The following is a 12,804-nucleotide window of genomic DNA, read 5'->3' on the forward strand; positions in this document are numbered from 1 at the left end:
TACCTGGCTTGAATTTTTTTATCCAGTCCCCCAACCTGTGCCTCTTTAGAGGACAATTTTGTTTGAGAATATTGATAAGCCTTTCGAGAGTCCGGTGGACATTTTTAATCTTTTTGTGACTGTGGTAGTTGGAATTTGATCAAAATTTTCTGGGTGGGTTTACTTTTGTGGTGGAGGATTATGCTGGTCTTTATGGATAGGTCTGAGAATATTCTGGAGAGCTGGTTTAGTTATGGCAAATTTCTTCAACATGTGGATGTTATTGAAGTATTTAATTTCTCTGTCATAAATGAAACTCAGTTTAGCTGGGTACAGGATCCTGTGTTGAAAGTTATTTTGTTTTAGGAGATTAAAAGTCAATGACCAGAGGGACTTTACCTAACAATTGCAATCAGTGTAACCTGGCTTATTGTACCCTCAATGAATCCCCAACAATAAAAAAAAAAAAAAAAGTCAATGACCATCCTCTTCTAGCTTGAAAGACTTCAGCATAGAGATCTGCAGTTATTCTAATATTCTTGCCTTTGTAGGTGATGGTTTTCTTTCATCTGGCTGTTTTCAGAATTTTATCCTTCATATTAACTTTAGTAAAATTGATTATGATGTATCTGGGGGATGTCTTATTTGGGTTGAGTCATGCTGGAGTTCTGAAACTGTCTGCTATCTGAATTTCAGAATCTCTTGGCATGTCTGGAAAGTTCTCCTTCATAATCTCACGGAGAAGAGACTCTATGCCTTGTGAAGCCACTTCATTGCTTTCGGGGATCCCTACAAGACAAATATTGCTTTTCTTCCAATTATCCCAGAGCTCTCTGAGAGAGTGATCTGTTTTTGCCCTCCATTTCTCTTCCTCTTTGAGAGTTTGGGAGCATTCGAAAGCTTTGTCTTCAATGTCAGAAATCCTTTCTTCTGCTTGCTCCATTCTGTTACTAAGGGATTCTACCATGTTTCTCAGATCTTTGAGGGCTACAACTTCTTGTCTCAATATGTCTCAAATAACCAAAATCTTTGGTTATTTGGCCTTTAAATTCGTTGAATTCTTGAGATATCATTTGGGTTACTGCTTGGAATTCTAATTCAATCTTATTTGCTATTCAGATTCTGAATTTGATTTGTGACATCTCAGCTATTTGTGCATGGGATCTTGTGCTGTGTCTGCCCCATTGATCCTTGGGGGAGTTGATCTATTCTGACTATTCATATTGCCAGAGTTTTTCTGTTGATTTCACGTCATGATTGTTTTTTACCCTTGCCTCTGGCCATCCTCAGAGTTGGGGAGGTGTCTCTCCAAGATTAGACCCCAGCAGGATCACTCTATTGTTGCTGGGTCTTTGTAGGGAAGGACCCTGTGTAGGTCCTTTGGGGCTGCCCCTGCCAGGGAGTTCTGGTTGTGGAAGCAGCTCCAGAGTATGACACACCCGGATCCAGCAACAGGGCAGGGGGTGGTGCACACAGTTCTGGGAGTGCCTGGTGCCCAGTGACTTTGGCACAGAGAGCCCAAGGCTCCAGCGGTCTCTGGCCAGGATAAGGTCTCCGCTCAGAGGCAGGGAGGGCTTGGAGAGCATGCGCCTACCAGAGTCCCTGGCCAGACAAGCGGGCCTGTGTGGAGGCAGGGAGGGTACAGGAGGAAGGACGTGGGGTTGCGCGGCTCCCTCAGTTCCTGGTCAGGGCATGCAGAGGCCTGGCAGGCGCAGGTCCCGGGTCGCAGCGTAGCTCTTACCGAGGTCCTGGTGGGCGCCGATTGCTGCCATGGCGCAGCTCTTACAGAGGTCCGGGCAGGCGCTGATCATGGTTGCAGAGCAGTTCTTACGGAGTTCCGCGCAGCACAGCTCTTCCAGAGGTCCAAGTGGACGCCGAATCGCGGTTGCGGCACAGCTCTTACAGAGGTCTGGGCGGGCGCCTATCAATATATTTTCTTTTATTACTTTGTATACATTGGTAGCACGGGCAGTAGTTCCCAACTTTTTTCAGCACAAGGGACCAATTCACTGGGCGAAAATTTTTCCATGGACTAGATATCCTGCAAGTTCTAGCACAGTGTGAAGCAAGAAATGGGAAACCAATGTTGAATGATTCCAGGCTGGTTTTGAACTCCTGCCCTCATGCAATCCTCCCATCTATGCCTCCCAAAGTGGTGGGATTATAGGCAGGGTGATAACACCACACCCTGGTAGAAAAGATTTTTTTAAATTTCTAAACTTCTTTCTTCAAAAGATAATGTAATTGTATATCTGGAAGATGCAAAATATTAAAGAAAAAACAAGAAAATAAAGTAGTAAGATAAAATTAAGTCCCTTGGGCAGTGCCTGTGGCTCAGTGAGTAGAGTGCCAGCCCCATATTCCGAGGGTGGGGGGTCTGCACCCGGCCCTGGCCAAACTGCAACAAAAAGAATAGCTGGGTGTTGTGGCAGGCACCTGTAGTCCCAGCTACTCGGGAGGCTGAAGCAAGAGAATCGCCTAAGCCCATGAGCTGGAGATTGCTGTGAGCTCTGATGCTACGGCACTCTACCGAGGACGACAAAGTGAGACTGTCTCTAAAAAAAAAAAAAGAAATAAAATAAATAAATAAATAAAATAAAAAATAAAAATAAAATCAAAGCCCTTTTTGCAAACACCATCCAATGAACAGACAGCAAGGGAGGGCCAGTCATCCCACCAGACAAATCAGAGCACCTGTCCGTCAACTCCAGAGTGCTAAACCTCTCGCAGGAAAAGAAAGATACTCTGGAAAGACACAGGGGTAAGCTTCAGTGAACAGTCACACATGTTCTTAACATCACAAAGGTATCAATGGTGACCTAAATTAATTTAGACATTTAATACAACTGCAGTAAAAGGATCATCTCATATTTTTTTCCTGCAGTTACACAAGTTAATTACAAAGTTAATATTGAAGAATAAATAACAATATCCAGGAAAAACCTAAAGAAAGGAGAACACTATTAGAATATTCTAAATATTTCTACATTTCTTAATATTAGAAATTCTAAAATTTAAATATTATGGTGCTGATGTATAAAGAAAACAAATTCCTTTGTATACCCAAGAATGGGGGAAATGTTCCTAAGATTCAAAAATCTAGAAGTTAATAAGAAAAAAATGTTACATGTAACTCTAAAAATACATCCTTTAAAAACAAAGTTAAAAACATATATGTAAGATAATGGGGAAAATATTTGTAATTAACATCACAAAAAAGGCTATTCTCTTAATAAATATCTAAAGAGTTTCTAAAAATTGAGACAGGAAATACTGAAACTTAAAAATGGACTAATGATAGTTCAAAGGAAAAATGCAATGATATTTAAAAATGCAAACTATAACCCCCAGCAAACTCAACTTTGCTCCTACTAAGACAATGAATTCTGAAAGTATAGTGAGATATCAGTTTCTTACCTATCCACTGGGCAGAAATCTTTTTTGTTCATTTGTTTTTTGAGACAGTCCCACTATGTTGTCCTGGGTAGAGCGCTGTGGTGTCACAGCTCACAGCAACCTCAAACTCTTGGGCTTATGAGATTCTCTTGCCTTAGCCTCTGGAGTTCTGGGACTACAGGCGCCCACCACAACGCCTGGCTATTTTTTTGTTGTAGTTGTCATTGTTGTTGGGCTGGGCTGGGCTCGAACCCGCCAGCCTCAGTATATGTGGCTGGCACCCTACTCACTGAGCTACAGGTGCCGAGCCAAGTGTGACTTTTTATTTGAGCTTACCTCCATGTATTTCAGGAGTATTTTATAGTTTTTCCAGCAAGAAATCCAAAGGTTGACCACGTGCTCCATGGTGAGGCTGTGGGGAATGACCCTCTCCTGCAATGTTAGTGGATACAAATGGTAACACCTACATGAAGGAAAATCTGGTGATATCTACCAAAATTGTATATGCGTCTACTCTTTGACTCAGCCAACACATTTTGAGGCGCTCTATCCCTAAATAAAAGTGGAAAAAATATGAAATATACATGCTATTTACAGCATTAATTGTAATGGCAGAAAGGTTCAACACACCCCCAGTGCCAGTCAATCAGGATGGATTAAACAGTGGCACAGCCAAGCTAGAGTAGCGTGAGGCAGCAAACAGTGGATGACCACAGCCTTCCCTGTGACCACCACACTGTCTGAACACAGCAAAGGAAAGAAAAGGCAGGGTGAAACCTTTACGTAATTCACTGCCTTTTAGGTCAGAGTTCAGAAGATGAACATGTGTATGTATGTTCATTCTCAAAAGAAATCATGAGAAAATAAAGCAAAATCAAGAAACATTAAACATTATGATAGTAAGAAACAAAAATAAAAAGGAAAAAATGAATCCCTGAATATTAAAAACAAGTAGAGATAAACCTTACTCTGTACCAAGTAGGTGGCATGAGCAGAGAGGAAACACTTAGCACAACTCATATTAAAGTATTCTGAATGAAGCTATATTAGTTTGACATGAGCACTCCAAATTGTATAAAAACCAACACATTGTACCCCACAAATGCATAAATGTATTCATGATCTATGTGTATATGACTTAATAAAAGGAAAAAAAAATAAAGCATCCTGAATGAACTTCCCTTGTGGTATATAATATTCTGTGGTCGGAAAAAACTTTTAAAAAGTCTTAAACGTCATACCACCATTAACAGTAGTACTGGTATAGCTACTTTGACATTTATTATAGGTACATTACAGGATAAAAAGCAAGTAAGTTATGTTAAAATCATTAAGAAACAAGATTTCCCAAAGCGTAAGAGAAAAGATACAGGTCTAAAGTAAAGGAAGGCAATCTTTCATTTGAAATGGAAATGTCAGTGTTAATTCATGAATTTTTTTCCTTCTTGAAAACAAAACTTACTTTACGTCTGTCCTTGTAAAACAACAGTGAGTACTCTCGTCACCAAATCTTGGTTTGTCAATGCCATTTCCCACTAAAAGGAATAATGTTCCCCTGAGAAATGGAGAAGCCCACGTCTGGCACATCCCACCAGGCCAGGAGGCAAAAGCTCCCACAGAACCTGGGGTCACGCTGTGAGGGCCCAGAGGCCCGGCTGAAGGGCTCCTGGCAGCCACTGACCGGTCGTCCTGGATGTCATCAAGAATGACTGCCATGGACTGAAACTCACCAAATACATGAAAATCTATGAGTTTGAGTTGCTTTTGGAGGTCTTGAGGGCCCAACTCATCATTCTGAAAACCAAGAAAAAGAACCAAGCATTTATCCCGCCTTCCCTGTACAAACTGCAATTGCCCAGAATGAGATTTAGAAAATCACCACTTTGTAACTCCTGATGAAAGAACAAATCAATATAATGGTCATAGGTAGCTGCTAAGACCATTCAAAGTTTTAGCTTTACTTTTAGTGTGAGACCATGAAAAGTTACTGGGGACATTTATCGTGGTGCAGCTGACTGCTCCCCAGTCCCCACTGTCTTCACAACTCGGCAGCACATCGACTCTGCCTCCGAATCTAACCGCCAGCTTACAGGCAGGGATGGGAGACGGACAAGCAAGTTACATGACACCAGACGTCAGTCATCAGGTGAAGCTACAGTCACCATTACAGAAGAGAACTCATCCAGTTTTTAAAAAAGGAGGGGAGGGGAACACACATGTAAAAAAAGGAACAGTCCTCATGAGTTATGGGCCCTATACTGAGCATTTCACAAGTAAAATCACATTTAAAATCTGGTATCTCTACTCTGGGAAAAAGAAAAAAGGTGGAACGGAGGAAATAAGATTGGCAAAATTACACAAAAATTACTGCAATTAGAGGAGGAGCACATGGGGGTTCATTATCCTCTTTCTATACCTGTAGTTTTTAATGGAAAATTTCAAAGTAAAAACGAGTGCATCTGGCCAGCCCTGACACTGTGTCGCTCTGCCTCCAGGTGCCCGTGGCCGTCCCCATCTTGGTGGCTCTCATATCTGTGTTCCTGGTCCTGGCCCCCATCATCAGCACGCCCGCCTGGGAGTATCTGTACTGTTTCTTATTCATTCTGAGCGGCCTCTTATTCTACTTGCTTTTTGTCTACTACAAGTTTGGATGGGCTCAGAAAATATCAAGTAAGTACCCAGAGAAGGGCTGCTTGGCTGCGCACCAGCCTGTTCTGTCCTGACTCTACTGAGGCCTGTCCATCACAGGACCCACCTGGCCAGCAGGCCTCCCTCTTCAGGACTCAAGCCGCTGTCAGTGTGACACCTCCAGTCCACCCTTGATCTTGTTCCTGCCAATTACTCTAACAAGTAGGAAGGGAGCACACTATTTTCTTTCCTTTTTTTTCTTTTTGGAGACAGAGTCTCACTCTGTCATCCTGGGTAGAGTATTGTGGTGTCATAGCTCACAGCAACCTGAAACTCCTGGGCTCAAGTGATCCTCCTGCTTCAGGAGGCTATTTTCTTTTTTCTTTCTTCTTTTTTTTTTGAGACAGAGTCTGATCTCTGTTACCCTTGGTAGAGTGCTGCGGCATCACAGCTCGCAGCAACCTCAAACTCTTGAGCTCAAGTAATTTCTGTCTCATCCTCCCAAGTAGCTGGGACTCCAGGCACCCGCCACAACGCCCAGCTATATTTAGAGATGGGGTCTCACCCCGAGCTCCGGGGATCCACCCACCTCAGCCTCCCAGAGTGCTAGGATTATATGCGTAAGCCACCCGCCTGGCCTATTTTCCATTTTCAGTAAAGATGGGGTCTAATTCCTGAGCTCAGGTGATCCATCCACCTTGGCGTCCCATGGTGCTAGGGTTACCAGCCATGGCACCTGGTCACTATTTTCTTTTTGATTGCAAAACACATGTAACATAAAATGTAGCACCTTCACCCCCGTTCAGCAGTGCTGAGTAACTCATGCTGTGTGTCCCCGAGGCACCATCTCCTTTGCCTGACATGCAGATCTTGTCTAGCAGGCTCAGCACCAGCCCAGAGACACCATAGATGGAGTTGGGGCTGGGGCCCCAGATGAGGCCTCACCCTGCCCAGGGCACAGGTCTGACTCCCCATTCAGCGAACCACATCCTCATGTCCTTTAGGACAATTGTTTAATAGTCACTTTCGCTTCTAAAAAGAAAGGACTTGTGTCAAAGTACATCAACAGAGACTCTGAATTATACCGATTTTTTTGAGGTCTGTAACTTTTCTATTCACAACATTTTGTCCCTCAGCAGCAGAAAACCCTGGTTATGAAAGCCTTCCAAATCTCCCTAAGAATCTGCCCCAGCAGTGATGGCACCGAGGTCTATTTCCAGGCCTCCCTCTGTCTTGCGAGCTCCTTGCAGACAGGAGCTGGGCTGTGCCCTGTCCCGTGCTGGACCAGCCGTGTCTAGCATAGAGGAGCCACTTGGCATCTGTTGAGAAAACACCATTTACACACCTGCCTCTCCCTTTCTCTTGTTTCGCTTGTCTGAACAGGGAAGTGCAGCTGTCTCCTCAGGCTCTACCGTGAGGTTTTTACCTACACACCGGCAACTTGGGGAGCATACACTGTTCAAAGTCAGAAGGAGTGAAAGCCACCTAGAAGGGGGGAAAGCTGGCCAGGGGCCCAGGCTCTTCAGCAGGGACTGAGAATGGGGCCTCAGCCTGGGCAGGTGCCAGATCCCCTCTCCCCACCTCACCTGGAGATGTGGCACCACCTGACACTGGTGCTAAAACCAAGAGAGAGAATTTATTCCACGTTGATTACACATGTCAAAACAAAAGCAAAAAATACGGCTATATTATTTCTGCTGAGAACTCTTTCCTTTCCTGAAATCCCCAACCTCTTTACTCTGATCCAAAGTGAAGCTGAGAAAGAGAGGTTGGTGACACACTCCTACAAGTAGAGAGACTCTATCAGTAGTTTAAGGAAAATAGCTATTTTTTCCTTATGCCTCTGAAATATGAACTGAGGTTTGATTACACTGACAGAGAGTCCAGCCAGAATAACCAGCAACCTGATGGCACAAAATAACGCCTTATTTCTCAGCTCTAAAATATTTAACCTGCAATCTGTATTTTCAACAAAATGCAATCTTAGTGACTTCAGACCGAATAGCCAACTCTTGGTCAGTGGTAGTAAACACATATACACAATTGAGTCATGTATATTTTTCCTATAGTATAAATTCTTTGGTGGCAATAAAATACTTAGCAGATTTCCAATTCTGTAATAGGAGATAACACACTTCCAAAGAACCAGTGTAGCTCCTGGAATGGATCAGTCATCTCTCAACACCAGCCATGCTGAGTGCAGGGCCTGAGAGGCGACAGACACGTCACCAAAGAGCAAGAACGTCACCAGTCACCACAGTCAAGGCAAAGCTTTTAGACTCCACTTTTCTTTTCTTTCTTTCTTTTTTTTTTAAGACAGAGCCTCAAGCTGTCACCTTGAGTAGAGTGCTGTCGCATCATAGCTCACAGCAACCTCAAACTCCTGGGCTCAAGAGATTCTCCTGCCTCCGCCTCCCAAGTAGCTGGGACTACAGGCACCCGCCACAACGCCAGTTATTTTTGGTTGCAGCTGTCATTGTTGTTTGGCAGGCCCGGGCTGGATTCGAACCTGCCAGCTCAGGTGTATGTGGCTGGCGTCTTAGCCACTTGAGCCACAGACTTCACTTTTCTAACTGTGTTTATTTGCTGACTTTTGTTCCAGAGCCTGTCACCATGCACCTTCAGATGCTGATGGAAGTTGTCCCACCAGAGGAAGTCCCTGAGTAACAAGTTCTGCCTCTTATAGCCAAGTCAAAGCTTTGATGAATTTATTTTTGTAAGCAATATTGGTGGTTATTTCTGATTTTTTCTTAAGAATAAAAATGTAGGCTTGGCGCCTGTGGCTCGAGCAGCTAAGGCGCCAGCCACATACACCTGAGCTGGCAGGTTCAAATCCAGCCTGGGCCCGCCAAACAACTATGAGGGCTACAACCAAAAAATAGCCGGGCATTGTGGTGGGCACCTGTAGTTCCAGCTACTTGGGAAGCTGAGGGAAGAGAATAGTTTGAGCCCAGGAGTTGGAGATTGCCGTGAGCTGTGATGCTACAGCACTCTACCCAGGGCGACAGCTTGAGGCTCTGTCTCAAAAAAAAAAAAAAAAAGTATTCAGATGTTTATGACACTGTCATTTTCTGATACCCTTAATTCCCTCATGAGGTTCCAGATAGAAGAAGTGACAGGTGGGCTGTCAGGCAAGGGCTGGTGAAAATCACCACCAATGGGGGGACGTCACATTCACCTCAATAAATGGTGTCCCATAAATGCAGTGATCAATTACATGTTCTTTTATATAACACTGATGACATTTTTGCTTTAACAAAGATTTCTTAAATATTAAAGTACACGTTTTACTATATACTCTCTACTTCAAAGATTTCCAGCTCCTATTTTTATTTTTTTTATTTTTGGAGACAGAGTCTCACTCTGTCACCCTGGGTACAGTGTCGTGGTGTCACAGCTCACAGCAACCTCAAACTCCTAGGCTCAAGCAATCCTCCTACCTCAGCGTCCTGAGTAGCTGGGAATACAGGAACCTGCCACAACACCCAGCTAATTTTTCTATTTTTAGTACAGATGGGGTTTCACTCTTGCTTAGGATGGTCTTAAACTCCTGAGCTCAAGGGATCTACCTGTCCCAGCCTCCAAGAGAGCTAGGATTATAGGTGTGAGCCACTGTGCCCAGCCTGCCACCCCCAAATTTAGTCCATGGTAAACATGGGTGGGAGATCTGTGCCAGGCTGAACGCCAAGGGCTCTGCTGCAGAGCTGATGGCCCTTCTGGAACCGCCACGGTGCGTGCTCCCAGGGCCCTGTTAGTGGTCAGCATGGCTGGCTTCTCAGAAGCCCACACTGGCATGCAGCCTAGTACAAGTACAGTAAATACAATTTTATTTTGCATTTAGCACTGGGAAAATATTGTTAAAAGAAGCAAAACGTTAACCTAGATGGAGTCAAAACATATTCTTCTCAGTAAAGTATCATAAGAATGGAAAAACAAACATCCAGTGTCCTCAAGACTAATATGAAGCCAGCAGACGATCTGACACACAGAAAAACTCAAGTCAATGCAAGTTGGGGGGAAGGAGGGGACTGGGCTGCTCTCCCTTAAAGAGGGCACAGTGTGGGGGTGTCTGGCACACCTCCTGGGTGTGGGACACAACTACAGGAGGGACTCTACCTAACAAATTCAAATATCGTGACCTGGTTGTTTGTACCTTCACATTAACCTGAAATTTTAAAAAATGTAAAAAGTACCATTTTAGTGGAACCACTAAAATTTTATTGATAATACACCACAAAAGACATTCATACCACAACTAAGTGTGTGAGCAATTTTAGAAGCAGAGATGAAAGTGCTTTTATACCTTGAATTTCAGAAATTTACCCCAAACTTGAAATCACACGTATTAATAGCAGTACAGAAAACCAATTACTAATTGTTTACATAGTCAGCATTCTATATCCTATAAATTATTATTCAGAGCTTCAGAAAAATTCAATGTCTGAAGAAAAGAAATTGAGATTTGAACATACAGCCCTTCTCATCAACACCTTCCTTTGGCTGCCTGTGAATTACACAAGAAAACTGGCAAATGTCTTTGGGAGCAGGATGCCCACCGTCTTTCCCTGGGAGCATGTCCGTCCATCCGTCTGTCCTGGGAAGCACGCCTCTGTGCAGCTCTATCACTTGCTACTTTATCTGCTGTGTTCTGCAAACAAGGTGCAAGCAAAGCACAGGGGGCAGCAGGCAGCCAGCGCCCCGGCGGGCTGAGGACACCCAGGAGAGCCAGTAGCTCTGCAGAGGCAGAGTCACTGGCAGGCCTCCGAGAAGAGCCAGCCTTGTGGTGAGAGTGAGTGACACTGATGAGGACATTACAAAGAGCCCCCGCCCCCACCCCCGAGTCAAAATCTCTGACAGCAAAGACACCAGAACCTTCTAGTCCTGAAGAGCCTGCCCAATTTAGCTGAGACAAAGGACAATCACCGTCTTACTTCATGGACCAACTGAAGACCTGCCAGCCAACCTACAGTCCTACAGTCCTACAGGGAAGGAAGCCACATCTTCCCGAGGGAGGGCGGTGGTCTGAGTCCCTCTCATGGAGCTACTGTACAGAGAGAACAGCCGGACCCAGAGGCACCTTCAGGCACTCCCAGAGGCGAGGTGAGGCCAGGCCATGCCTGGCCAGCAGCTGAATGTCTTATTTTACAGATGAGGAAACTGAGCCAGGGTGTGGTCCAGACCTGCTGGTGGGATGGCTGGAGGACAAGCGGTGGCTGACACCTGGGGCACACATAAAGTTGGTCACCTTGCTTTCTGATGTAAAAAATAAGGACCTAGAGCATCTGCTCACTGTGACGGTCTATGTCCTTCTCCACTTCCAGGTGAAGCATGAGGCCGGACCCTGAGGAAGGGCACAGCATTTTAAATTCTCCAGCAGTTCACCTTGGTAGCTTTCCCAATGGATAAGACACCCAGAGCATAAAAAGCTGGTCCCCAGTGCCCTGCGTCTAAGTGGTCATGGCATGAATGTGGTGGCTCCAGGGGCCACAGCCTCACCTAGTCGGGGTCATGTTGTCAGCATGCAAATACTGGGTGTTTAGGGGTCACCTCCTGGCACTGCACAGGCCCTCTGAAACTAAAAAGCAGCCTCTGCTCATCTGTGCAGGCTCTGGACTCTAACACATTGTAAAGTCCAGCAGCTTCCCCTCCAGAAAGCCCTGGGTCTCGCTGGTATCGCTGAGGCAATCTCATTTTTATCCTTGGACTGTCTCTTCCTAAGAAGTCAACTCAGTAGCTATCTGAGTCTTGAGAATACTAAAAGTTATTGGTACATGCAGATAGGTATGGCGAATCCCAACTCACTCATGGCTGAAAGAGTTTGTCAAACAATTGCTGAGTGTAAATCTGTATGTTGAAACCTCAATTTATATGCTAAGGCCAGGTTTTAGCAAAATATCAAACATGGGTCTAAACGACAAAAACAAAACAATGAAAGCACTGGCTCTGGAGGGTGCATCTCCCACCCTGATGCGGACGGGCGTGGAGATGCCGGCACCGGCTCCTTCTCTGCTCCCTCCCTTCAGTCTTCTCATCAGCCTATTTTTAAAACAACTAAGGATTCCTGGCTATCACCAATCCCAGCACCACAGGCGAAAAAAGGTCTGGCTGTGACTGTGTTTTAACTTTCAGACCCACTATGGGTCAACATCTTGTGGCCGCTCTGCAGGGCTCAGCTCACGTCCTCAGTCACTCTCACTGTCATCGTCCTCTGAAGTTGTGCTATCATTTTCAACCATGTCTGCCACTTTGTAGGACAGGTTTGTAGAATTTACAACTAAAACAGTTAGATATAAAAAAAAATGTTAAGCATATGCTAATTAGCAATCTCCCCGCCTCCCGCCCCATTACTTTGGTCAATGCAGAAAAAATCCCTTGGGTTCCAGCTCTATCTTGCAACTTGTATTTTCATTATTATAGGCAAGAAATGAGCAGGTAAAATGCTCTGGTTATAAATTATTCTCCTATGAAGAATATCTGTAGAAGTGTTATGACAAGGCATGTTTATAACCCAGTGCTCCTAAGTACTCAAACCAGAAAGAGGAGTGAGCACCAAAACCAAGCACAAAGAGAAAGGGCTTGACATTAACAGCACATTCCCGAGTGAGTCAGCTGAGGGAGCTGTTATGTCCCCGCAGCCCCCAGGACCTCCTGCCCCTCGGGAGCAGCTCGAGTCTCACCCTTGGAGAAGTGGCTCTCTTCTTCACACTCTTCCCAGTGATCAAAATCAAAAGTCACGTTAGGGTTCTGTTCAACACAAAAGTTTACACTAACTGGGTGGGCACGACCAGCGGGCATCCCGCG

At 44.8% G+C, this 12,804-nt stretch overlaps 2 protein-coding genes across 6 annotated transcripts in view; one reads left to right on the forward strand and one right to left on the reverse strand.

Annotated features, from left to right (window-relative positions):
- The window catches only part of SLC7A9 (solute carrier family 7 member 9), a 36,479-nt gene extending 27,271 nt beyond the window's left edge, over positions 1-9,208 (forward strand). For all 3 annotated transcript variants that reach the window (XM_053604618.1, XM_053604620.1, XM_053604619.1), the window contains 2 exons: positions 5,871-6,045; positions 8,606-9,208. In XM_053604618.1, coding sequence (XP_053460593.1) covers positions 5,871-6,045; positions 8,606-8,670 — 240 coding nt within the window. In that variant the 3' untranslated portion in view covers positions 8,671-9,208. The remainder of the gene's footprint in view (positions 1-5,870; positions 6,046-8,605) is intronic.
- A 152-nt stretch (positions 9,209-9,360) lies between these two features.
- The window catches only part of TDRD12 (tudor domain containing 12), a 77,261-nt gene continuing 73,817 nt past the window's right edge, over positions 9,361-12,804 (reverse strand). For 2 of the 3 annotated variants that reach the window (XM_053604612.1, XM_053604610.1), the window contains 2 exons: positions 12,681-12,747; positions 9,361-12,277 (listed from right to left, as the gene is read on the reverse strand). In XM_053604612.1, coding sequence (XP_053460587.1) covers positions 12,186-12,277; positions 12,681-12,747 — 159 coding nt within the window. In that variant the 3' untranslated portion in view covers positions 9,361-12,185. The remainder of the gene's footprint in view (positions 12,278-12,680; positions 12,748-12,804) is intronic. The other variant, XM_053604611.1, reaches the window with a different exon arrangement.

This window comes from Nycticebus coucang, chromosome 10 (assembly GCF_027406575.1).
Source record: "Nycticebus coucang isolate mNycCou1 chromosome 10, mNycCou1.pri, whole genome shotgun sequence".
NCBI lineage: Eukaryota > Metazoa > Chordata > Mammalia > Primates > Lorisidae > Nycticebus > Nycticebus coucang.